Source organism: Artibeus jamaicensis, unplaced genomic scaffold, assembly GCF_021234435.1.
Source record: "Artibeus jamaicensis isolate MK-2021 breed Jamaican fruit bat unplaced genomic scaffold, CSHL_Jam_final contig_466, whole genome shotgun sequence".
In the NCBI taxonomy this organism is placed as follows: domain Eukaryota; kingdom Metazoa; phylum Chordata; class Mammalia; order Chiroptera; family Phyllostomidae; genus Artibeus; species Artibeus jamaicensis.
In genome coordinates, this window is record NW_026521844.1 from 4,342,415 (window position 1) to 4,369,749 (window position 27,335).

At 36.2% G+C, this 27,335-nt stretch overlaps 1 protein-coding gene across 1 annotated transcript in view; it reads left to right on the forward strand.

Moving 5' to 3' along the window:
- Nucleotides 1–27,335, forward strand: part of GBE1 (1,4-alpha-glucan branching enzyme 1) — a 274,759-nt gene that overhangs the window by 231,997 nt on the left and 15,427 nt on the right. The window contains exons 13-14 of the mRNA XM_053667205.1: nucleotides 13,511–13,695; nucleotides 15,510–15,640. Coding sequence (XP_053523180.1) covers nucleotides 13,511–13,695; nucleotides 15,510–15,640 — 316 coding nt within the window. The remainder of the gene's footprint in view (nucleotides 1–13,510; nucleotides 13,696–15,509; nucleotides 15,641–27,335) is intronic.

The following is a 27,335-nucleotide window of genomic DNA, read 5'->3' on the forward strand; positions in this document are numbered from 1 at the left end:
TTCCTAAAACTGACTCTTTTCTTCTTCTACATTAACAGTTGCAGGCGCATCCTCTCAAGTTTGCTGTGCTGACATCTTAGAGTTTTGAATTTACTCTTTATTTGCGGATCAGGTGGGGAGATATGCTGACATTTTGTCCTTTCCTCCTCTACTACATTTTGTTTAAATCTTACTTATTCTTAGAGTTGTTTCTGGAGCTCCATCCTCTATGCCACCTCATTAAGAAAATAAATATTCTTATAGTTATTTAATTCTGTTTCTCTATGAGGATGGGGATCATCTGTTAGACATTAAGCATGTTATCTGGTACACAGAATACATTTGAGAAGTTTTAAGTTTATAACCTTGTGGTGTAGTTGAGCACATGAAGTAAGTCATGAAACTCAAAATGTAATCTTCGACTTAATACCCTTCAAAGGAGGAGCGTGCATGAGGGAGACTCCATGGCAGAATAGGGAGACCAAAACATTTGAATGTTAAATAATCTTCAGTTAAGAGGAATGGGCATTAAAAGTTTTTTGTGGATTTTTTTTAAATATTCACTCTAGGACTGTCATACACACACACACATTTATACATATATATTTATAAAGTACCCAGTCATGTATTATGAAAAAGAGACATTTATTGAAGAAGGTACAAGATACAAGAAGCATTGTACATAGGACAATGACACCCAAGTCCCCTTCAAGGTAGGCACCTTGGGACCTCACACAGTTCTCCCAGTCACCATCAGCTACCCTATCATATTTTCCTAAATCTCATTGACAGTCTGAAATCTCTTCCCTTAGAAGGTGATTTTAGATTTGGGAAAAGCCAGAAGTTGCAGGGTGCCAAATGTCAGCTGTCGGGGGCACTGTGTCACCTGGATGATTAGATGATTCACCAATAAACTCTGTATAAGAGATGATGTATGAGCAGACACATTGTCATGATGAAGCTGCCAATCACCAGATGCCCATAGCTGCGGCCTTCTGAGTCATCCAAATAGTTTCTGCAGAGGAATGTTCAAGCTTAACATAAAATTCGATGCAGATTCATTGCTCAACTTGATCAGTCATTTTGAATGTGACAGCCACATGGTACACATACACACTGAACAACATCTAGCACCCCTGTTGATTAGTACAATGAAGTCATGATTGTTCATGCATGCATCTTCCAGTCCACTCTCCTCGGCTGCCAGGTTACTTCAGTGCTGCACAAACTGTTATATTAACAATGATCAGATTTGTTCCGTACAGACCTCATATGTGTATTTTAAGTGCATACACTTGATATCAGCAAATACTTACCTGAAATCCACAGCATGGAGGTTGTAATAAACTATGTCAATTAAAGCTGACAGCAGTATAATTTTATATTACTTTTAGGTATACAGCATAGTCGTTAGACAATTATATCATTTGCAAAGTGATCAACCAAAATTCTGATACCCACCTGACACCATACCTACTTATTATACTATTATTAACTATATTATACTTTGCATTCCCGTAACTATTTTGTGATTATCAATTTTTTTACTTCTAATCTCTTCACTTTTCACCCCATCTCCTGCCTCCCATCTGACAGACCTCAGTTTGTTCTCTGTAACTATGGGTCTGTTTTTGCTTTTGTTTGTTCATGTATTTTGTTTTTAAGGTTCTTAATAAGTGAAATCACATTTTATTCATCTTTCTCTGTCTAACTTATTTCTGGGACCACCCATTTTGTCACAAGTGCTGAGATTCATTTATTTTGACTAAGTACTATCCTGTTGCATGCTTCAACTTCTTTATCCTCTTGTCTGTTGATGGGTACTGGGTTGCTTTCATATCTGGGCTATTGTAATAATGAACATGTATCTTTGCATGTATCTTTTTAAATTAGTGCTTTAAATTGCTTCTGACTTATACCCAGTCGTGGGTCATAATGTACATTGGTTGTTAATTTTTTGAAGAACTTTCATACTGTTTTCCATAGTGGCTTCACCAATTTGCATTCCCACCAAAAGTGTGTGAGGGTTCTCTTTCCTCCACATTGTCACCCACACTTGTTTGTTGACTTATTGATGATAGCCATTGAGACAGGTGTGAGGTGATGTCTCACTGTGGTTTTAATTTTCATCTCTCTGATGATTAGTGATGTTTAACATCTCTTTACATGCCTATTAGCTATTAGTGTGTCCTCTTTTGAGAAGCGTCTATTCATGTCCTCTACTCATTTTTTAATTGTGTTTTTTGGATTTTCTTGGTGTAGAGTTATATGAGTTTTTTACAAATTTTGGATATTAACCCCTTATTAGATATATCATTGGCAAATATGTTCTCCCATTCAGTAGGTTGTTTTTTCATTTTGTTGATTGTTTCCTTTGGCACACAAAAACTTTAGTTTGGTGTAGTCTCATTTGTTTAATTTTTCTTTGGTTTCCCATTTCTGAGGGAGGATATACCAGGAAAAAAATATTAGAAAGAGCAATGTCAGAAAGTTTACTTCTGTGTTTTCTTCTAGTTTAGACTTTAATGATGAGTCCTCAGTAGCACTGCTGAGTTTTGTTCTGCTCGCCTCAGCTAGTGTGCCACCCTTTATCTCTTACAGATCTGATCTTTCTATTTTACTTCTGTGCCTCAAAAAAGATGACATTAGACCTTTAACAATTGCACAGGGAAACATCCAAACTTAACAAATACTTAAGAGGTCCCTGTTTGGCACAGCACACACTGGAGTGTGCTGTGGAGGAGGAAAAAGAAACATTAGGTGTGGCCCTTACCAGGAGTCGTAGTGATCAGCATCAGAAGTGGGATGGGGGTAGGGTGAGTGGCAGGTTTATTATTCTGTATAGGGAAATCACAGGCCCTGAATTTTTAAAAAAATATTTCATTGTATGCCCAGACCTTTGATGGGCTGAGTATTGATGATGCACCTGAAGAAGCCCAACACATTTTATTTTAAAATATGTACTTTTTAAAAAAGTCAGTCTTTAGTACATTTAAGGGTATCATCTGAAGTTTGTTTGTTTTTATTCTCATCAGGATTATACCCTTTTTCTCGTAAATATATGAACTTGGCATTAACATAGAATTACATAACATCCACAGCATGGAAGCTGTGATAGACTTTAATTAATTCCTAGGTAAAATTAGTATGCATTACAGTTCAGAAAAACAAAACACACAGACCCACTAATCAAAATGTTCAGATTAACAGAGCTGGGGCTTTTTCATTAGTTGTATTGTCTCGAACTTCATCACCATACCAGCTGGCTTCTTGTCAATTTATAGTTTGGACCTTTACATCAAACAGCAAAAAATTAATTACAGGAAGAGAAATCCCAATAGGTATTTTGCGCTTAGAGGTTTTTCACAATTAACCAGACATGAATAGTGCTATTTACAGAGGAAATGGAAAGGGAGAGAAGGAACTTAGTACAATTTTCTAGAATCATTAATTAACTATAGCAATGTAGATGCTTGCTTCCCTGTTTTAAAGTTGTTTAGTCAAAGCTTTTAGCCTTCACACTTGTGGAAGCACCCACTTCTACTACTATATTGAAATCAGTGAATCATGGCATAAACTGAATTTTCATGCAAAATGTCTCAAGTGACACCTCAAAAGATTACTATCCTCCCTTCCTCTTGAAATGAATAACATTCTATGTATTACATTAGTGATCATAATCATAATTAATGAGCAGGAAGATCATACTTGCTGGGTAGTACCAGGTTAACTGTATTGCATATTTGGGATTCGAAAGTATTGTTGTCAAGTATCACAGTCCTTGCCTCTGTGTGTTAGAGTGAGTTTAAATGTGACTTTCCTAAGCCTCTTATCTGTTGAAGAAACCAGCCAAAGGTTTTAAAAATGCTTTCCTCAATTTAGACTTCTACTTTTTTTTTCTTTTTCATACAGCTTAGAGATTCTTACTTGTGACCCATTCCTATAGCTCCTAACATTTTAATACAGTGAGTGGTTCTTACCCTTTTTAAGACTCAGATGCTTAGAGAAGCTGAAGAAAACCTTTCTCCTCAGAATAATGCACAGACTGGCAAAGGAACAACATTTTGCGTAATATATCAGGGAATTACTAGGAATGCATGAACTGCAGGTTGTATTCATTGAGGAATATATTCATAACCACTCTACGTATGCATGTATACATGACATGTGTATGTGTACATATATAGATAATTTAAAAGTAGACACACACATACAGTTTTATATGTTTAAATTAAATGCTGATTTACCTCATGTGTTTACTATTCCATCACGTTGTCTGTACTGACACAAATCAATTACCTTCTTTGCCATTGCTTGAGTAAGTTTAGATTTCTTACCCATCTTTATTTACAGCAGCCCTTAGTTATAAGCTTACTTGGGTGGCCATTTTTCACTGCACTGTCTGAAGTGCTGCCACATTCCTTAAGTAATTTGTAGACCATAGCTGAGAAGAGCATTCTTAACTTGCTTTAATGATAGTATTTTTCTTTGTTAGGTTTGTGAGCTGTGAGCTAGTGTAAGATAACTAACAGGCATTTTCCAGTTTTCACTGTTCAATCTGAGAATGGTTCACTATGATTCCAAGGTCACTTTGAAAGTCTGTCTGTGATTTGCTTCCATTTATTTTATGCTTGTGTTTACAGTTCTGAACCACATATGAAATTTAATGTTGCGTTTGTCTACATTAAAGTTAATTTGCCCTTTGTCAGCTCATTTACAACAGATATAACATTCGAAAGCCACTCTGTAGAATGTTCTGTCTGCAATCACTAATGTAATTTTTCTGTCTATGTCTTTGTTGTGGGCAGCTTTTTGGATCTTTCAGTTCAAAAAGAAGCTTCTTTAGGAAAAGGTTTCAGAAAATCTAAGTCTTTAATAAAGATTAATAAACGGTTCTCTAATAGAATAGGTTCTTCATCATGATTCTCTAATAGAATGGACTCTATCACATCTTGAAAATTTTAATAGCTCTTTTTTCTAACTTAGGAATTCAATTTTACATTCCACAACATATAAGTATGCTTATTGGAATGTCCTTTAAAGTAGTGTTTACACTTGTAAAAGATAAATGAAGTGCAACTTAAAATGCATACAAATCCTAAATTGGATTATGATACCAAGTATCTTTCCTGCTTTCATTTTTTTCTTATGTTTTGCATACTTAATTGGAGCTCATGCAATATAATTTTTCTTAATTGTTAATAATTTCTAGACATATTATTGAAAAGATAAGTGAATGTTTATAATCAATTTACCTTAGAGGGCACTAAAATGAAGTCTTAAATATAAATGATGAAAATACTTTTAAAGTAGTATCTTAAACATATACATTAAAGAATATAATTAGGGTGTTCTTTGAACAATATTTTCAGTAATAATTTGCTAACTTGTACCTGTATCTTCAAATAATTAGTAATGTTCAATACTTAAGAAATGTTTTCTCAGAATTACGCCTACTGCTTACCTTTTAAAAATATTTTCAATTACAGTTTACATTCAATATTATTTTGTATTAGTTGCAGGTGTATAGTATATTGGTTAGATAATCATATATTTTATAAAGTGTTTCCCCTGATATATTAGTACCCAACTGGCACCATCAATAGTTACTACAGTGTTATTGACTGTATTTCCTATGCTGTGCTCTCTATGCCAATTCTATTGTGCAACTTCTGATATTACTTCTCAATCTCTTCATCTTTTTCACCCAGTCTCCCAGCCCTCCTCCCCTTTGGCAACTATCATTCTGTTCTCTGTATCCATGAGTCTGCTTTGATTTGTTAATTCGTTTTGTTCTTTAGATGCTACAGATAAGTGAAATCATATGGCATTTGTCTTTCTCTGACTAACTGATTTCACTTGGCATAATATCTTCTAGGTCCATCCATGCTGTCACAAAGAGTATAAGTTTGTGTTCCTTTTCATGGCTGATTAGTATTCTACTGTGAATAAAGGTAAACAGCATGATGCTGTTTGAACATTAGGAATGTATTGAACATTCCCAATTATTTGAAGAAACAGCACGGTGCCATTTACCTTTTGAAAAGCTGTTTTACTTAGTTTATATTAAGGAAACATCAGACAAGTGTACAGAGATACATTTATAAGACTGGTAATTTTTTTATAATACTAAAATATTAGAAGAAACCAAAATGACTAGCATGAAAAGAATAACACTGCATTATATGTACATAATGAAATACCATCATGGAGTTGTATATTCATTGACCTGGGAAATACTTAGATTAAAATTCAAAATAGCATATAATATAAGTCTGTCTTTGTTCAAAACAACTTGTAGGTAGATAAGTAGGTAGGTAGGTAGATAGATAGATAGATAGATAGATATGGAGATATAACTATTGCTATAGATATAAATGAAATAAATATATTTACCAAAAGAAAAACTGATGTCTTAGTCCACTTTAGCTTCTGTAATGAAATACTATAGATCAGGTAACTTATGAACAATAAAAATGTATTTCTCACAGTTTCTGGAGGCAGGAAGTCCAAGATCAGAGTGCTATCATACTTGAGTGAGGGCCTACTTCTGAGTCACAGACTTCTAATTTATAGGGAGCTCTGTATAGTCTCTTATTTAGAAAAGCGCTGTTCTCATGCCCTGGTCAGTGTGGCTGAGTTGATTGGAGCATCGTCCCATGAACCAAAATGTTACAGGTTTGATTCCCAGTCAGGGACACATAACTAGGTTGCGGATTCGATCCCTGGTTGAGACGTGTATGGGAGGCAGCTATCAATGTTTCTTTCTCTCTCTCTCTCTCTCTGTCTCTTCATCTCTCTCTAAAAGTAACAACAACAACAAAAAACGCCCTGGAGTGAGGGAGAAGGAAAAAAGCACTGAACCCATTCTTAAAGGCTCCACTCTCATTACCCACAACAGGTTCCACCTCCTAATACTACCTCATTGAGGATTAGGGTTCCAACCTAGGTATCTGGAGGGCCACTAACATTCAGGCCATAGCAAGTGATCATTTGGTAAGATTTCAGATATATTATGGATGTATTTAATTGTGATTGTTACTTTTTCTTTTTCAGGAAGAACACAGATTTTTCATTGTTTTATTTTATTTTCTATTGTTGTTCAATTACAGTTATTCCAATTTCCCCCCACTGTTCTCCACTGCTCTGCCCACCCCCCACTCCCTCAGTCAATCCCCATCCTGTCTGCCACCCATGTCCATGGGTCCTTTATACATGTTCCTCGACTAGACCCTTCTCCTTCTTTCCCCCGTTTTCCCTCTCCCCCCTCTCCTCTGGTCACTGTCCACTTGTTCCTTATTTCTATGTTTCTGGTTCTATTTTGCTTGTTTTTATTGTTTGTTTTGTTGGTTAGGTTCCACTTAGAGATGAGATCATATGATATTTGTCTTTTGCTGCCTGGCTTATATCACTTAACATAATGTACCCCCATTCCATCTATGCTGTTGTAAAGGGCAGTAGCTCCTTCTTTCTTTCTGCTGTGTAGTATTCCATTGTGTAAATGTACCATAGGTTTTTGACCCACTCATTTACTGATGGGCACTTAGGCTGTTTCTAGCACTTGGCTATTATAAATAATGCTACTGTGAACATTAGGGTGCATAGGTTCTTTTGAATTGGTGTTTCAGAATTCTTAGGGTATAATCCCAGCAGTGGGTTTGCTGGATCAAAACACAGTTCCATTTTTAATTTTCTGAGGAAATTCCATACTGTTTTTTACAGTGACTGTACCAGTCCGTATTCCCACCAACAGTGTGCCAGAGTTCCCTTTTCTCCACATCCTCTCTAGCACTTGTTATTTGTTGATTTGTTTTGATGATCATTCTGACTGGTGTGAAGTGGTATCTCATTGTGGTTTTAATTTGCATCTCTCTGATGGTTAGGGATACTGAGCATCTTTTCATATGTCTCTGGGCCCTCTGGATGTCCTCCTTGGAGAAGTGCCTGTTCAGGTCCTCTGCCCATTTTTTAATTGGACTGTTTGTCTTTCTGATGTGGAGTTGTGTGAGTTCTTTATATATTTTGGAGATCAAACCCTTGTCCAAGGGATCACTGGCAAGTATGTTTCCCCATACAGTTGGTTCCTTTTTCATTTTGCTGATGTTTTCTTTAAGCATGTGGAAGCTTTTTAATTTGATGTAGTCCTATCTGTTTATTTTTTCCTTTATATCCCTTGCCCTCAGAGATATATTATTGAAGATATTATCACATGGGATATCTGACATTTTCCTGCCTATATTCTCCTTTAGGACTTTTATGGTATCACAACTTATATTTAAGTCTTTTATTCATTTTGAGTTTATTTTGGTATATGGTGTATCAGTATATTACATGTACAATAACAATAATAAAATAAAATATAACAGTATAATAATAGCTAATATTAGCATATATGTATTGAACAACATATAGAGTGTTATAAACTCTTCTAAGTTATTTTTTTATAAATTTTTTTAAGATTATATTTATTTATCTTTAGAGGAGAAGGGAAGGAGAGGAGGAGAGAAACATCAATGTATGGTTGCCTCTCATGCATCCCCTTCAGGGAACTGGCCTGCAACCCAGGCATGTGCCCTGACTGGGAATCAAACCGCAATCATGTGGTTCACAGGCCTGTGCTCAATTCACTGAGCTGCACCAGCCAGGGCTCTTCTAAGTTATTTTTAAATAATATATTATTATGTTACTATTGAAATAAAAATAAGTAAAAATATGACTCAATATTATTAGCTAATATGTGAGTCATATATTGGGTCATGATCTTCTAATGATTTGCATGACTTATTTCATGTAGTTATTATTTGCTACTTGCCAATCATTATTTATGCTATAGATTATAAAGATGTGAATTGTCATGCGAGAGTGTTAGAAATAAATGATAATGTAATCTCCTACTGGATCAGGCTTTGGATGGAGTCTAGAAACCTTGCAGCTGTATCCAGTGTATGTGAGTACCTGAGTAGCAGGTGCTTACCTACTAATCAGACTATGAGATGGGTTATTATTTCCCCAAGTAATTTTGCTCAAACTCACCATTCATTTCTGTACTGATGAGAAAACAAAGCAAGACTGTGCTAAGAGAGAAGCTAAAGTATACAGTGGAGGAAAATTTATGTTTTCACCTCATTAGTCTATCTGAGGCAATTGGAAAAGATGACAAGCAGCAAAAATTATGACCTAGGGTCACACTTTTCAGGAGGTTGGAAGAATTAGGAGTGGAGGTGGCCCTCCAGTGTCAGTGTGTCCCAGCCAGCAGAGAGTTCCACTTTTAGAAAGTGTTGTGCTGTTTTTTTTTACTGTAATGTAATCAAATGTATACTGTGCAGTATAACTATTATAATCTAATATGTGCAATTACTATATATAGCATATGTACTTGCTACATATACAGTATTATATGCACTGTATAGTAGTACATATAACCCCCTGACAGCTTCTTCAGGGTTTTTGTGGGATGAATATGTAGGGATAATGCAGGAAGAAAGTAGAGAGGGAATTCCTAATATAGCAGCCTGATTTATGCTATCAATCTCTGTCTTGTAGCAAAATTATTTTCACTTTTAATTCTACCTTTAAGTTCTAAAATAATAGATAATTCAAAGGATATTAATACTTGGCTTAGGGAGGGCCTGGCCAGATACCTCCATTGGTTAAAGCATTGTCCCAGTGTGCCAAGGTTGTGGGTTCAATACCTGGTGAGGGCATATACAAGAATCAGCTAGTAAATGCATGAATAGATGGAACAACAGATCAATGTTTCTTCCTTTCTCTCTTCCTTTGTCTCTCCCTCTCTCCCCCTTCCTATCTCCCTTTCTGTAAAATCAATAAAAAAAGAAAGGTCTTGGCTTAGGGAGATGTGTTTGTATTATTAAATATATAAATAAATGCATCAGTGTAGAATGTTTTCACTTTAAAGAATGGAATAATGTATCATGAAACCTAAGTGAAGAGTAGCCAAATTGCTGTCTTGCAAATTTATCCTGGTTACTTGTATGTCTGCTACAGAGTAGGACTGGTCAGTTTTCCCCTCAGAATGATGGGAGCCAGAAATTTCAGCTTTATTATAATTCTTACCTATTGCCCTTTATGTCATTCTTTCCTGAACCACACCAGTAATGAGTACGTGTGTAGCATAAAAGCTGCCATACCTTGAAAGCTTGTAGCTGCCAGAACCTGATCCAACTGCCTCACTTACCTCACTTGAATCTTAAAAGAGCTTTTATGAAACTTATTATCTGCTTTTACAGTGGAGGAACCTGAGTACTGGGGAGAAAAAAATGGCTGAAATTCATATCACTCATAAGTGGCCTCGCTGGAACTAAAAGCCATGTCTCTCTGACTTGGAAATCTGTGTACATGGGCATCATGTCATCTCACTGTCCTTATTTAGACACAGATCTCTATGGGGTTATTCTTCGGGGTGTGGTCTTTGGCCCTTCTTTCAGAATAGCACAGGGAAGCTGATGAAAATATAAATTCCTGCCAAAGACTCACCCCAAAGATAGCGAGTCAGAATCACTAGAGCACCCATGTTTTTAACAAGCTCTCCAGGAATCTGTGTTTCCTCTGAAGCATGCTAATTAATTGAAAAACACAGCTCTACACTATCTTATTCCTACACATAAGATGTAATGGTATCGCAAGTTTCTTCCTTCTTTTGTGGGAGGGGAGGTAGCATTTGACTCTGACACCCTCCTTGACACTCTTCTTAGCCATTTGTGTTTTCTTCTGATGTTCCCTTTACTCTGCTAACCATTGTTCCCCTGTCGTTTCTAATCCTCTTCTTCCTGCCTGCAGTTCCTCAGGTTCTGCCCACGGCCCTTTTTCCTTGGATGGCTGTGACTACCGTTGATTGAGGCCTTACAAGTCACTCTTGCCCCTCATCCCCAATTCTTTCCTGAATTGTAGCGCCTTATTTTTATCAGTGTTATTTTACTCTAAACCCATGGATGCCTGTCTATTCTTCAGGTCTTAAATTTAGCATGCCAAAGAATGAACTCATTATCTCCTCCCCACACACTTCCTCTGTCATCATTTTCTCCTATTACAGTCAGTGCTGTCACTACTCAGTCTTCTGAGCTGGAAACTTCAAAATTGTATTCATCCTTCCCTCACAACCTCCATTCAGCAGGCAGTCATCCAGTCCTGCTACTTCCACCTCAGAAATGCCATCTGATTCAATCATTCTTTTCTCCATCCTCATTGTTTGTTGTCATCTTACCTTATACTTTGGATTTCATATTAGACTTCTTACCATTCAACTATGCCCCAGTGTATCCAGTGTCTTCTCCACACTGCACCTGAGATATTTTAATAATAAACATATTCGAACCTCTCATCCCCCTACTTAAAAAGTAGCTGTTGGTTCCCTGCCATGTAAAGTCCGAATTTCATGAGGCGTATTCTCAACTGACCTCATCCTGTCTGAACCACCTCTCTGTATCACAAACTCTATTTCATGGCTAAACCAAACTCCTTACTATATCTCACCTTCACACTCCATTGCATCCACATATGTCATTCCATTAGCTTGGGATTTCTGTCCACGTATAAGAGGCTGGTCATTCCTTGTGCTGTGTTTCCATGGTACTTACTTCTGAGCAATATGGAGTAATTATAAGTCAGGTTGTTAAAACCAGACTGTCTTCGGTCATAGGCCCCACTACTTAGTAGTTCTTTGTGCCTCAGTTTTCTTACCTGTAAACTTGGAATGATAGTAGTACATACTTCAAGGTTATTAAAAATGGAAAGAGATAAGTTACATGCAATGCACATGCCTGGCCCATAGTATGCAGGCATTGAGTATTTGCTGCTGCCTCTGCTGTGGGAATCATGATGGCAGTGACATAATAGTCTTCTCCAGAAAAGGCTAAAGGAACTGCTTATTAATATTGGAGCCACCTCAGAGGTCTGTGGCCATGGTGAAGTAAAAGTGTTTTCGTATAGAAAGCCTGGCTCCAATTTGTAGGCTACTATACCTTAGCAACCTCATAGAATTTCTAGTCTCTCTAACATTCTCCACGAGTGGAGACCCCACTGCTACTTGGACATACCGTGGTCCTCAGACCGGCAGTACCTCCATTATCTGGAAGGAATGTGCTCCACTGTAGTTCTGGAGGTACCTCATTTTGCCACTTGAATGGAAGATGGAGCAAGTTATGCCATGGGTATACCTTAGGCTGAGTGAATCCCTCTCTAGACAGAGGCAGGACTCCTAAGTGTAGCAGAAGAACATTTCTAAAGTAAATAGAGACCCATAGAGTCAGAAATCTGGTTCCCTCGCCCATCACATGTTGAGCAACATATTAAGAAATATTATTTAGACTAAAATATTTTAATTTAGCAAAATGTTTGTAGACACTTTAATTTTTGTAAACATACGTGTTTGGATGTGGTATTTACTTTGATGACTATGGTCCTGAAAAGTGAAACAGAAATTGCAGTGATTCTTAACAGAGGATACTATTTAAAGAAACTCTATAATAATTATTTCACAGTACATGCTAGCTTATTAGTTTTTATTTATTGAATTATAAATACACCAGTTTCTTTAAAGTTGAACACACCTGTCTTGACTATAGTACTTTCTAACTAAAAGGAAAATTTTATCTTAGAAAATTATAATGTTAAAGGGTTAAATGAGAAAAAAGTTTATAAAATAGTGTTGAATTTTTAGGGGAAAGAAAAAAGCCATAAAGACGAAATCTAACTTGGGAAAACCAAAGGAGCCAATCTATTAGACAACTGACAAGTACATTTAATTATCATTTTAAGTATGTTTCACTTATGGTTTTTCATTGTTATAATAAGAAATTTAAATGGGTTCTCAAACAAGTTTCCCATTTATACATAAACTCACACTTGAAATTAAAGATACACATCTAATGGTAACACATGCATCTGAGAAAGAAAATGAATGATAAGGGTGATGACATGGGTTTCTTTAGCATGGGAAGTGCACAGTGTACTTGCCCAATGTGATGAGATAGAAGGAGCTTTGGATTTCAATCAGAAGAACGAAATTTCAGTGGATGCTTTTCCACGTACTACCTCTGCGAGGTTGAGCAAATCCCTCAACTGCCTAGAGCTTTGGATTTCTCATCTGTGAAATGGATATAATAGAGAGTTTCTCTGAGGATCAAAAAATAATGTACGTACAGAGGTGTTGGAGATTATAAAGCATTCTACAGATTTCAGAGATTAAAGAAATCGAGATTTTAGAAATAACTCAGAGATTTCAGGGATGATTTCAGAGGTGAAATAAGTATGAGAGAGATACCTGTTCTTAAAAATGGGAACACGTGGCCTGGCTCAAACCGCAGCCTGGACTTCTGAGTCCAAATGTGATGGTCCTGTTTGTGCTAGACTATGCTATTTCTCAGCTATGGTTGTACATCATTCCCAGAACACAGAGGTATTAAATTATAACCTAAACTGATTTTAAGGACTTTAAAACAATATAATTATTGGGGTTTCTTAGTAAGAAATACTAACATTACTAGGCAGACTTTCTATTTGTTTCTTAATGCAGGTAACGAATTTGGGCATCCTGAGTGGTTAGACTTCCCCAGAGAAGGAAATAACGAGAGTTACCATTATGCCAGAAGGCAGTTTCACCTAACTGACGATGATCTTCTTCGCTATAAGTTTCTAAATAACTTTGACAGGGATATGAATAAATTGGAAGAAAGATATGGTTGGCTTTCAGCTCCACAGGTAAGCTCCTTACTCGAAATGTATGTTTTACTCACCAATGTTCTATGTGCTCACAAAAACAATCAATTTAAATATATAGGCAGGTCTTTTAAACATCACTTTATTTTTCATGATCTAGTGCTCTGTGACATACTTCAGGGTGTCAACACATGTCATTGAAGTCTCTCCAATAGATAAAGTCTCAAACACAATACCCTGCTTACTGCCCTATGTAGTTTTGTTATTGTTTAAATTTAGTAATTTTTATTTCAGTTGGTTAAAAAAAATAACAAAATCTCAGCATGGAATCCATTTTGGAAATTGCTGTGGAAGCATCTTAATTATTTTGACTTTTTCTTTATATAAATAATGATGCTGTCATAAACAAATTACTTTGACAACATGTAGATTTCTTTATTACTTTCTTTTTCTTCCTTTACTGGTCTCTAATTTGTCATTTCAATAGATGCCATTATACCTGCATGCTGTTTTATATTTTTTATGAGCCAGACTCTTCTCTGGAATTAAAGTCTCAGTTTTCAATAAGTTTTCAAAAATGTAATTAGCAGGTGCAGATTTTATACAGGCTTTTTCCCCCTTGCAAAAATTAGCATATATTATCTGTTACTTATAATCCATTTATTTTTTAGTGGTACAGTTTGAAATTGCTGTTGATGCGTTTATACTTTGGTGTCTATTATTTTTTTAATGGTTGAACAAAGGTCCTTATATATTCAGTAAGATTGGCTACATGACATGAATGCCCTACTCACATTTATTAGTAATGCTGTTTCCAGAAGAGAGAGCAAAATGATGCTTCTTTTCAATAGCAACAATGTTGAATACCAAAAGGCATGTTGTTTACTAGCAGAGCCATAGTTCTCACTTCTAAATTACTGAGAGCAGTGCTGCTTATATGCATGGAAATAAGTCCTGGCAAATCTGGGAAGAGAATGGTATTGAAAACCAGAGGCTTCTCACAGCCTACCGTAAAACATAATATATAAAATAAGAAAGCGTGTAGCTGTTGTAAATTTTTTAGACCTTCTCTTTTATTATATATTTATATATATTTATTTTACATATATACACACATACATATATAGACAAATAACACATATATATGTGTAAACACACACACTTGTATATGGGAAAGGACTTTATGTTGCCATTGAATCTGACAAAGTTATGCAATAATGCAAAGGTTTTAAGATAACTGTAACTGCAGAAACCCAATAATAATAATAATGTCACATTATATTTTGAAAAGTAATTTATATACCTCACCTTCTTAATCTGGAAATAAAACAGAGGTCTTAAATTCACTTATAAGTAGGTCTGATACATATGTCTATATCTATACATATAGATATATATACATATAGATATGTATATAGATACTATGACTATATATGGAAATGTACATAGATACATATAGATATGTACATAGACATACATATACATATAGACAGATCTATCTATACTTAGACATATATGTATAGATATAGATATATGTGTAATAGATATATATGAAACCATAGGTTTTCTGTTCTTACTTAAAACCTGAGCCACAACACTAATCATCTGTACTTTGTTTGAAGTTGGCAATGGCTGATGACATTTTTATGCTCTTTATCAGTTTATGCTCTTTAGTTTTTGAGATAGTCATTGGCTTAGAGTTGGAAAATTACAACATATTCAAAAATGCATTTCTTATTTTTGGCTTAATAACTAACAAAGCTATTAATAAAGACAAAAACAACTTTTTGTAAACAGTTCACTTGTATCAGCATCTAGGTATTATTTAAATGTAATATATGTGTGAATTCTTTCAGGCTTATGTGAGTGAGAAGCATGAAGATAATAAGGTCATCGCATTTGAGAGAGCAGGTCTTCTTTTTATTTTCAACTTTCATCCAAGCAAAAGCTACACTGATTACCGAGTTGGAACGAAGGTGCCAGGAAAATATCCTTTTTGTTGCCAATGAATATAACTATGTGCATCATTTTTTTAATCCTAAGAATAAGGAAGACTAATGCTGATCTTGGTGTCAATAGCTCACAGTTTCCTTATCTGAAAAATGAGGGGTTTGAGATAGTTGATCGATAAATCTTTGCTCAGCTCGGTAATACTGAATTAGGATAAGTTTTCTTCTGGCTCTTAAAAGTGTGATTCTAGACATTTAAAAAATATTTTGATCCACTGTGCAAATATAGATGATGATCGTAGTTTTTCTTTGTGACAATATTTTGTAAGTTGCCTCTAAGGATTTTGTTCTTTCCCCTTCTCCACTGAGTGAGAGGGCAGGCAGTGGGAGTAAAGAGAGTGCCCTTCCCTTTTCTCTTTTTTTTTTCTATCATGCAGGACGTCGCTCACTATCCTAAGTCTGAACTGCTAAAGAATCAGGGTATGGAAGTGTGAGCAAAGGAAAGAGCGGGGAAAATATTTTTATATCCTCTATATTCATTTACTCATTCATTCATTTCTGATGCTTCCTGAGCACCTGCATGCCACCCATGGGCCAGGTGCTGTAAAGCAGGAATTGTCTCAACAAATACAGTCACTGCCCTCATGGAGCTTTGATAGAGGGAGATAGAGATAGAGATAGAGATATAAATAAGTATGGATATAATATATAATATACATGTATTTAATCCTCATCTAAGGATATCTGTTGCTTTTAGAGAGAGGGAAAAGGAGAGAGAGAAACATTGGTTGTCTACCATATGTGCCCTGTATGGGTGTGGGGGCGACTTTGCCCTCAGATCCTCCCCCTGTCCACCACCGGTGAAAGTAACACTACCAGGACATGATCTGCTTGGGGAGGAGAGGTGGCCAGTTTCTCAGAGGAAAAAGGTGTTGAGCCACTTCCTCCAGAGGCTTTTATTGGGTTGTAATACACAGGAATACAGGGCGGCAAGGATCAAACAGTAGATAACATTTCAAAGAAATCTGAGGACTTAGTCTGAGTCAGAATCTGTCAGGAAGGGGGTTGCAGAAACTTTGGGGGACATAGTCATTTTCTGCTCAGACCTTTACCATATGAATGAAAACACTTCTTAGCAAAGTAGGTTTCACAGGATTTCTAGGAATTCTTTCTGATGCCAGATTTATCCCCGGATACTGCTCTAGCAAGGCAAGGAGCTGCACCCCTCCCCCTCAGGTTTTCAGTATTCAGTGGATTAGAGCCAGGAAGCGCTTCTCCCAGAGGACACAGGGACTTAGGCTAAGTCACATAGCCAGGGGGCAAGGGTCCATTGCTCTCTCTTTGTTGCAGTCCCCCAGTCCTTCCATGAAGGCCTCCCAAGTGATCAAGTCTGGCTTAGGTTGCCCCTCTCTCTGTGGGGAGTTTTACCCATCATTGATTTCTGACCATGCTTTGGGGGCAGGGAGAGGAAACTGAGTCAGCATTTGCTACCAGACAAGCTTTGTCTCCTGTGGCTCACATTCCGAAGGTCACTCACTCATCCTTAGCCATGGAGGGTAGTTACAACTCCTGAAACCAGGCAGAAGAGTCCCCAGCATATGAGGATTGAACCCAAAACCTTTTGGTGATGATGCTCCAACCAACGGAGCCCCCCAGTCAGGGTCTCGTGGAGCTTTTCAATTAATGAAGAAGAAAAACTTAGTAATTCTAAGTTGACAACTGTAACAAAAGAAACAGTACAGTGTATTTTAAGAGATTATAACTCACTAAATCCATGAAAAAAAAGGAGCTAGCAACAAAGCAGCACAAATTGTTAAGTAGGCAGTAGACATCATGTTCTTCCCTGGAGCCCTAAAAATGATCAATGGCTGCCACCTGAGCAAGTGCCTGACACCAACATGAAGTCCTGTGTGTCAGGGTCTCTGTCACTACAAGAAGATAAACCCCCAGTTCAAGTGGCTCTAACAGTAAGGAAAATGTATTTTCCATATAATAAAAGTCCTGGGGCTGTGTAACCCTCGCATGGTGACAGTATCACTGCATTCCCTGATTTATTCTGTCTTTCTCTTTTCAAACTTGCACCGTGTCAGCAGGCATTGAGTCCAAAGCCTGACACCTGTTACAATTGCAAGGCAACAGCCCTGTTTCCAAATGTCACCTTCCACACAACAGAAGGCAAATAGGTATTATTTCTGTGTCTTTCAAGAATGAAGTTGCTTTAGCAAATTTTCTTTTGAACTGTGTATGTACAAAGAGGCAGAAAGGGAAAATCAATGTTATAACATTATCTGCACTATAAAAAGCTGTACTGTTAAAGGAAGCAAATGTTCTCACCCTCATCATTTCAGTGAAGAATGCAAACAAATACTAGACCTGTGGCAACTCATACATGACCTTTCTCAGCTCCGAACTGCTAAAATAACACCCCCAGATTCAATCCTTCCGTACCTAATAATGTAATACAATCAAATTACAATCAAAATATAATCAAACCAAAATACATTTACAGAACTCTTGGAATCTACTGCAGTCTTTCGTAAGTACTGTTCTTAACCCTTAAGTGGGGGAGAAGAGATGTATAAAACCAAACGATTTTGTAGGCATAATGCAATAAATGGGGAGAGAACAGGAATCTTCCAAGGGAGATCAGAGGACCAGGAAAAGAAAATAAAAATGGAATTGATTGATTGAGTGATGATTTAAGCCTGGTTGGGGTGGGAGAGAAAGGGATAGCAAGCGCAAGAAAAAGAGGGAAAGATTGATTTAGTGGTTGATGGATTGATTGAGGCAAAGGTTTTTAAGCCAGGACCTTGAGAAATGGGTAAAATTAAAGTAGGAAATGTTGAGGACCATGTCAGCTGTAGAAAAGCCTTAGATAATGGGCAACACAATGGATTAATTGGAGAGTGGTGCTCATAAAAAGCGACACTAGGAAGTAGCCTGAAAAGATAGGTCAAGATGACATAATGGAAGATTTCAATGCTATGTTAATTAGTTTAGGCTTTTTTTCCATAGTTTTATAGAGAGTTGCTGAAGGTTTTGAGCTAGGGAGCTACTTGATAAGAATGTATACTTTAGGAAAAGGTTCATGTACCCAGTGTATAGGAGAGTTTTTTTGAGGAGACAGATTGGAAGTACAGATATTAATTAGGAGAAATTGTAGTACATATAAAAGATAATTAATGCATGAACTAAAGTAATGACAACGATATAACCATATGCGAAGGCCTTTCTTGTAGTGAAGAACTCAGCAACTGTACATGAAATGTAGAAGAGAAAATTGAAAGTTTTACTTTAAACAATGGGAAGAATAGAATGTTATTATCACTAAGTATAGCAAAGCAAGGAGGAACAATTGGGAATAGAGCATAAGAGCTTAATTTAGGATCAGTAACAAAGGAATTTCAATAATTATGTTTATAAGAAAAATCTTGGTTCTAAGCTACATTGATCTCCTGATATCTATGTAACTTTAATAAATATTATTGAATAAAACATACAATTACATAGTAGACCCTACCCAAAAATTAATTTTATTTAGTGATATAAAGTTATACTGTACCCGAAAGTCTAGTTTGATTTTGGGGAAAAAAAAACATAAATTGGGTCTCCTGAAATTTAGTGATTTCTCTAAATGTCTAATAGGCCCCTGTTATGCAGACCCCTCTTTCCAGTAATAAACACTAAACGCTCCACCTTAGTGATCCCTTTCAGAAATGTACCCATTAAAATCTGTAATGACATAGACACCTTGGAAAATTGGGCCATGTCTTAGAACTAGTAGTTGAAGCCTCAGTCATCTGTTGGATCTCTAGGAGAACCTCGAAAAAATATTGTTGGTTCTTTTCCTACAGTGATTTTGTTTTCCAGGGATTTGTTTCCACATGGATCTTATCCACTCTTGCAGCCTTTCTCATTCCTGTCTTTATGTCAACCTATTACTAATCCCCATATGTCACTGCTTCCTCCGGAGACGTTTGCATTATAGTAAGTCTCTTTGAATACCCGAGAAGTATGCAAGACCTAATGGACCAAGATACTTAATGGAATAGTTTTGTTATAATGAGGATTTTTGTCTGAGGGGAGGGAAGCAGGAGGGAATTTCCACCGTACTTTAGACCACCTCTTCTGACTAGCGCTATGTCCATCATGCCAGCTTAAACTCATAGATACAGCTCATAAAAAATCTTCTGGACTTTATGATGCTCTGTACTCCAGTGACCCAGTTCAGTGCAGATATTTATAAATTCCTCCACATATAATAACTATCATTAGAACACTTTCCAGTTCTAGGAATCTCACTACTTCACAAGAAAAAATTCAAGTTTTTTAAAAGTTTTTATAAATCTTTTCTTACATGTGAATGCATTAGTTCTGTACTCAGGCCAATCCCTGTTCTGCATGCCAGCTACACAAATGAGAAAGGCATTTAACATGTCCCTCACCGTACCACACCCTAGTCAGTTCTTCTTCCAGACCAGCGACCTCCAGGTTCTTTCATAGATTCTCATGAAATTTCCCAGACCTCTTACCATCACGTCTCCCTTATCACCCATCACTGTTCACACTCCTCTTACGTTGTACCCCCAGAGCAAACACCTCGGTATTCCCAGATGGCCCGGCAAGTGTGACACAGAGTGCCGCATTGTTCCCTGCACCTGATACTGCTCCCCCATAGTTACATCAGCTTCACCAGCAGCCATCACATATTCTGCCCATACTGTATTTGCATTCAAATAAAAATCTTTAGTTTTTCTTTATATGTACTAGTGCTTCACTGTATCTCTCTTATTCTTTATGCAGTTAATAATTTTAATCTAAAATCCAAAATTCAACATGAAACATGAAAAAACATGTATTGTTTTTGCCTTTACCCTGTTGCTAGAGAAGATAAAAGGATATTGGATAGAACAGCTCTCTGTCATTAATCTGTTATGATTGTACCATAAGCAGCCGATAAATCTATCCTTTCAGCTTCTTGTTGTTCGAAGCTTGGCTTTAAGGCTGTATTTGCCTTAACATTTTACAAGTCTCATCTTTTTTTGGCCTGTCATCTGTTTGACTTTATTCTTATACCTTTAAACAACATTGTAGATAAACATTACACACTAATTTTATATACAGAAAGTACAAAAAAATATTAGGGTTCCTAGGTTGTGTCCTGACTTTACCAAAGTGGTCTCTGCTGTTGGTATTTTCAGAGACTGAGTCCGTGAATGGAACAGATTTTCACTGTAAGGAGTCTGCAGTGGCAAGATGGGATATATTAATGAAGTCAAGGAATTCATCAAAATTTTAATTCCCTGGAAAGCAGGATTTGGTGCCAGAACAAATTTAAAGTTTCTAAAGAAGTCATTTGAACTTCTGTCACTGTGAAATATAAACCTGCAATAGAAAACACGTCTGAATTCTTGAGCAGTTTCATTTTTTTGAGCCCATATATCCTGTTTACCAAATAGTAAGGCATCATTTCTCACTCAAACCTGCACGGAATAGGTGGTGACTGTCTTCCCGAGAAGCCGTTGTAAGGGGAGCTATTTTGGGGGTAATGCCAGGCAAGCTAGATGAAACACTTCAAGGATGCTTTTAACTATCACTTCAAAATAAGACAGTATATTTGGAAATCTAAGAGGGAAGTCTGATTCGTATCACTGAGCTCTGAAAGTGGTCTTCACAGTTACGCTGAAAGGACATAGCACTGTTTCTGTACAAAGAGTCTACGGCCACATTCTAGAAAATAAGCAGCAGCAGCAAAAATCCTTGGCCTATGCACAGTCCCATGTTGGTCTTTTTAGCTGCTAATCTTCAGTGTAATAATCACCAGTGCTCTTGAATACAGTAGATAGCAATGTGGGTCATACAGAATTGAGATCTGAATATAATGGGTAAATAAGCAGGTGATAAGTTTCATGCTTAGGAAGATAATATATATTTTCCTGAAATGTTATATTTGCTTATGATTCCACATTGCTTAGCTGTAGAGAAAGAAACAATATGCCCTTTGTATTATCAGAAACATTGTATTCCTTCCCTCTTTTTTTTCACTTACAACATTATCAAATCAGCTTTAGATCAAAAGGAAAACTGCTAAGGATCCAAGGCAAACTTCTTTCGTATTTATTCTCAATAGCATAAATGATGATGCCACATTTTGAGTGTTTGGGGGAGAGTGTGGGCATTAGGGGACCTCTTTTGAGTTCCTTCTGTTTATTAGCCATTTTCATTAAGTATCTAGTTTAAGTATTGCCCTATAAGCTAGACTGTATAACCTCATGTGACAGATCAGTAAACTGAGGTCCTTAACTACCTGCCTTTCCTCCAGCATGTAGCTGACAAATGTTGAGCAGCGTATTGCAAAGCCTGTGTTCTTCCTACCATATCATGGTGCCTCTTCCACTTTGTTCTTGGGTACTGATGTGGGGTTGGTGGGGGTAGCAGTGAAAGTATTACTGATGGAGATTTATTTCTGGAATGTCTAAAGTGATCTTGAAATAGTTCTGGGAAGATAGGTAGCAGGCTAAGATTTATGCACACATTTCATGGTACCAGCAGGCTTCTCTGTCATCAGCTACCTCCCTTCAACACTCCACCATCACACCCCACCAATTCTTCCCCAGAACTTCTTCCCTGTGACCCTGGTCAACATCCTACACAAGAAAAAAAAAAAGGTAAAACTCAGGTCGGGTATTTTGTTCACATTCTAGAGTGGAATATAAATGTGTTGTGGTGAGTATTCAAAGTTAAACTTCTCTGAGGCATCACATCAATTTAGGTCAACTGTATAATATTCAGAGGAAACTTTAAGCCCTTACAGCTTATTTATAAGGTGTGTTTCTTGGTGTCTACAGATTCATGTCATTTTGAGACATGAACACTAAAATCAATTTTTTAAATTATCTGTCAGTGTGCCACTGAGGTGGGGATAGAAAGGATAGCAGCCCCTTTTCCAATAATGTGTCAACAACAGTGGAAGGTTAAGTGGAGCGACCAAGAAGTGTGGCTTGGGAAGAGTGTGTGAATCTAGGCCAAAAATATTTAAAGTTAAGGGAACAGATCAGTAAATAGTTGGATTTGACCCGAGATCATTGAAATATTTTCATTAAACTGCTGCAAGAAGTGCTTTTTAAAATGTAAATTTAGGTTCTGACATTTGCAACCTGTACACAGAGTTTTTAATGAGCAAATAAGGTCACTTGGATGATTCACTGGAGTGTGATTGCTGAAGGCAGAGACGTTGCTATGAGTTGCTTAGTTTATAGAAGCCTTTGAAGCTTGGTTATGTAACACTGTGTTTATTAAACCTGTGCTTTATGCAGCAAATGCGAACAAAGGACTTAATTCAGGACTAGCCAAATGACACATTCAGTCAAGATTTTATATGTAAAGGTTATTTCTTGGCTAAAAAAAAGTAGAGTATCTCAACTTAGTGTTCTAGTTTTCCAGGTTATAGATATTTTGATTTAAAACAGTTAAAAATACAAGGTTTTCTGACAAGACCTACAACAATGGCTTTGAACAGATGCAAGAATTTTTTTTTCTTGTGTTGCTGTGTGTGTGTGTCTGCTTTATTTACTCTGTGCTGCAATTTAATGATTATGCTTTTTATGTGAACAGCGACTGTTAATCCTACTAACAATTTTGTATTTAATATAGGTCCTCCTTTTGTTTCTTTAGCTCCAAAATGATGTACACTCATTGCCTAGGTTAGCCTTCCTTAGTTTCAAGATGAGAGCAATATTTGTAAACATTACCTAGTGGTTGTTTGACAGTTTTTCATTGTTAAACACTGTTCAACAATCCTGTAATTTAATGGTAATGACAGATGCATACCCCTACCTCCACTGGCGATAAAGAGCTTATGATTTAGTGTCATTTTTCTACCCGTGAATTTGAGATGAATCACAAAGAAAAACATTTTGCATGATTAAAATATTTCAACTGCTGTAACACTTTTAGATTGGCTTAATATATATTCATAAAACTATAGGCAGTAATGAATAATGAGCAAGCCCTTACTACAAACAAATGGTTTTAGTTTTTTGTGGGGTTTTTTTGCTTTGTTTTGTTTTGTCTGAATAGCTGAGTGCTATTCAGTGTTCACTGCTCTGAGATGTTCAACAGCATTTGTGTTTCTTTGCTTCATAGCCCCGTTGTGCAGTGATGGTCTCCTTTGGTGACAGATATTCATCTAACAGTAGCTCAATCAAGATTTCTGTCCTCAATTTCTTGCCCTCCCTACAAAAAAAATATCAGAAACATTATATCTTTGAAAATAGTATATAATCATTTTATAATTGTAGCACAAATGGGGAAAAACATTTGTGCTAATAAGAGCTACCACTTATTACAAACTTACTGTATGCCTTGTACCTCTACTTTACACTCTTTATCTCATTGAGTAAATCTTTTCCTTTCCTAGGGAACAGCATTGCAAATATGGGAGAAAAAAATCTGCAATGAGATCACTGGCCTGAAAATTTCACATCTAACCTTTCTTTGAAAATAGTCCTCTATTTAACCAGTTCAAAACAGATGGTTTTCTTCCATCTTAAAAAATAAATCTAGCCAGTGTTTTTTTAAACTACAGAATGCTGTGTCTGAGGTAAATTTTTAGTATTGAAAATTAAATTACCTTTTCCTTCCGGATCTCAGTAGACATTAGCCTTTTTTTCCCCAGTAAATCTCTCTGCCTAACAGAAAGCTGCTTAGATCTTCTGTAAGTGAGAAATTTCATTTTCATCATTTTCTGTTAAGCTGTTCTTACTCAGACCCCACAGGGTCAAGCTGAGTGGTCATGTTTCATTTATTTGTGAAAAGGGTACCTGAAGACCCCTAGAGAATTTTAAAATTAAGTCATAATGTAATTATTACTGGCCCACTATAATAATTTAAGGGCTTCCAACAATATGTGGATTCTACAACCAAAAGGGAATTTCAGGGGAAAAGGGGAAGGGTTTACAGGAACAAGTATAAAAGGCACATGGACAAAAACAAGGGAGGGTAGAAATGGGAGGGAGGAGGGCTGGGTGGGTGGGCTGGGATGGGAGTAAAAGGCAGAAAACTGTACTTGAACAACAATTAAAATTTTAAAAAATTAAAGAAAAAGAAGAATGTGTTTCTCCAGAGAACAGTGGGAAAAGAGAGCCACAAACAATGTGTTATTGAACACAGTGGCTTCAGTATTAACCAAGTGTGACAATCATTTCTAATTCTGTTAATGTATTTATTGGCCTAATGATGAAAATGTATAATTAATTCCTATTATATGTGTGAAATTTATTTGTGTAATTAAGTATGATTATTTTTGGTTAGTTATATGGCATCAATTGTTGAATATGGAAAGTATTCTGTAGATGCTACCAAGAAAATTATTTAATACATAATTTAATTGAGTGTAATCAAATTATCTTTTACTGGGAAACAATAATTATCTTATTATTATAGGTACATTACTTAAAACAAATTTATTTTTGTAAAAAATTATAAATATTACTGTCATTTTCCCTATGAGCTCTTTGTTATTTAGGGAGATAGTTGAATTTCACTTTTCTTTTCTTTTTTATCTTTATTGTGTTTTTTCATTACCCCTGTGTCCCACTCTCCCTCCAGCAGTCACCACACTGTTGTCCACGTCCGTGAGTCCTTTTTCCTTTCTGCTCAATCCCTTTACCCCCTAACCTTCCCCCACAACTTCCCTTCCAACACTCTTCCTTTTTGTTTTTGTTTTAAACTAAGAAACACAAAAGAATAATAAGTTTCACTGGTGGTAGCATGTTTTTCTCTGACTCTGAAACATTTTCATCAGTTTGTTCTCTTACCCCAATATTTTTATCTCCCTAAGGTTTATATAACGTGTATGGCTACTTGTAGTAACAGTATAGTAGTAGGTATTTCTGGTTCTTATATTACAAATGGAGAAATTTGTTGTCATTACTAGATTTCCATGGATTCTAGATAAGACCATCTGAGGGTTCAGTTCCTTTTGTGTGTGTGTGTGTGTGTGTGTGTGTGTTTGAAGTCCTCTCACTAATATTTTCTGTGCCTGTGGGAAAATGTTTACTTTGAACACTTTCCCTCACAATTATCAGTCTAGGTGCACTTATAATAGTTATGGGCTATGTGTGCAGAAATGCTTGGGAATGATTGGGACTGATGGTGTGTGTGTGTGCACATGCCCATGTGTGTGCACACAAATACACACACCTGCAAGCTTTGCTTTGCAATTGCTAGTGCCTTGTTGCTTTACAGGATGCCAGCTTAGAACCTTCTCGTTCAGCTTCCAGAAGCACAGACTGAGTCCTATAGTGGTGTGATTTCCTACTTGGTCTTAAAAGTTCAAAGAAAAAGAGGAATATACATTAAACTTTTAATATTCCTAATAACTATGATTTCCAATAGGAAAAAAAAAAGGATGTGTCTACTATCAAGGCTAAAATGATAAGATTTGAATTTAATTATTTTAATATTCATATTCTTTGCATTTTTATCTGGAAGGTAGTGGTAGAGTGGTAGGAAATATTATTTTTATGTGTATATCCTAGTCCTGCCAAATATATATATATATATACACATGCATGCATATATATACATATATATATGACTTTGACATTTCATTTTGATCCTCTATGTATAAGTTCAGCCTTCTGTCCAAAGAAAACTGGCCAGTCAAATTGATATTGCAAGTTGTTAAGTATATGCTTACTTTAGTAAACACATAATTATTTATGCACTTCAATTAAAAATTATGTAAAATGTCTATTTCCAAGGTTCAAACCAATCAGAATTATTCCCGAGAATTAATTGCTTCAAACTGACATGCATTTGTTTAATGATTGGGACTTCTCCAAACAGAAGGAAAATATATGTATATTTTTTAATTTAATTAACTTATATTTAGAGAGGAGAAGGGAGGGAGAAAGAGAGAGAGAGAAATATCAAAGTGTGGTTGCCTCTCCAGTGTATTCCACCAGGGATCTGACCTGCAACCCAGGCATATGCCCTGACTAGGAATTAAACCAACAACCCTTTGGTTCACAGTCCAGTACTCAATCCACTGAGCCACACCAGCCAGGATATTTTAACATTTTGAGTTAAAACCTATAGTGAAATGGGATTGTGTCAGAATTTTTTTATTGTTGTTCATTTATAGTTGTCTCACAAATATGATAATTTAACACCATCAAAAGAGGGAAGACAATTAAAGCTCTTTTTTATGGCAAAGCATTATCAAATTATTTCTTAACATTTAAGACAGCATGCACAGATAAAAATTCAAGGAGTATAGTATAATTTCATTATTATAAAATAATAAAAACCCACACAATAAGTATGACTAATTCTAATCTCGGGCATAGGTAGAGGAGAGAAAGGTGTGGGGAAAGACAGAAATTCCCTATAGAAATTGCATTTTAATATTGGCCAAAAATATAATAATAAAATGTATAGTATGTTAAAAGTTGATAATGCTATGGAAAAAAGTCAGGGCAAGTGAAAGAGAGTGTGGAAAGGTATTTAATTTCTAGTTAGTGCATTCACACTAGCCTTCCAATCATTTCAGAAGCTTGAGCAGCAACAACTTAAAATTTAAAAAGGTGTCTAGTCCTCAAATAGTTCAGTGTACCATGCAATTAAGCTCTAATGTTAAAAAATTTATGTAGGAGGAAAAATGTTCAGATTCTAGTGAGGACAAAGACATGGGAGGAAGGAATGCAAAAAAAGTCATCAAGGAAGAAG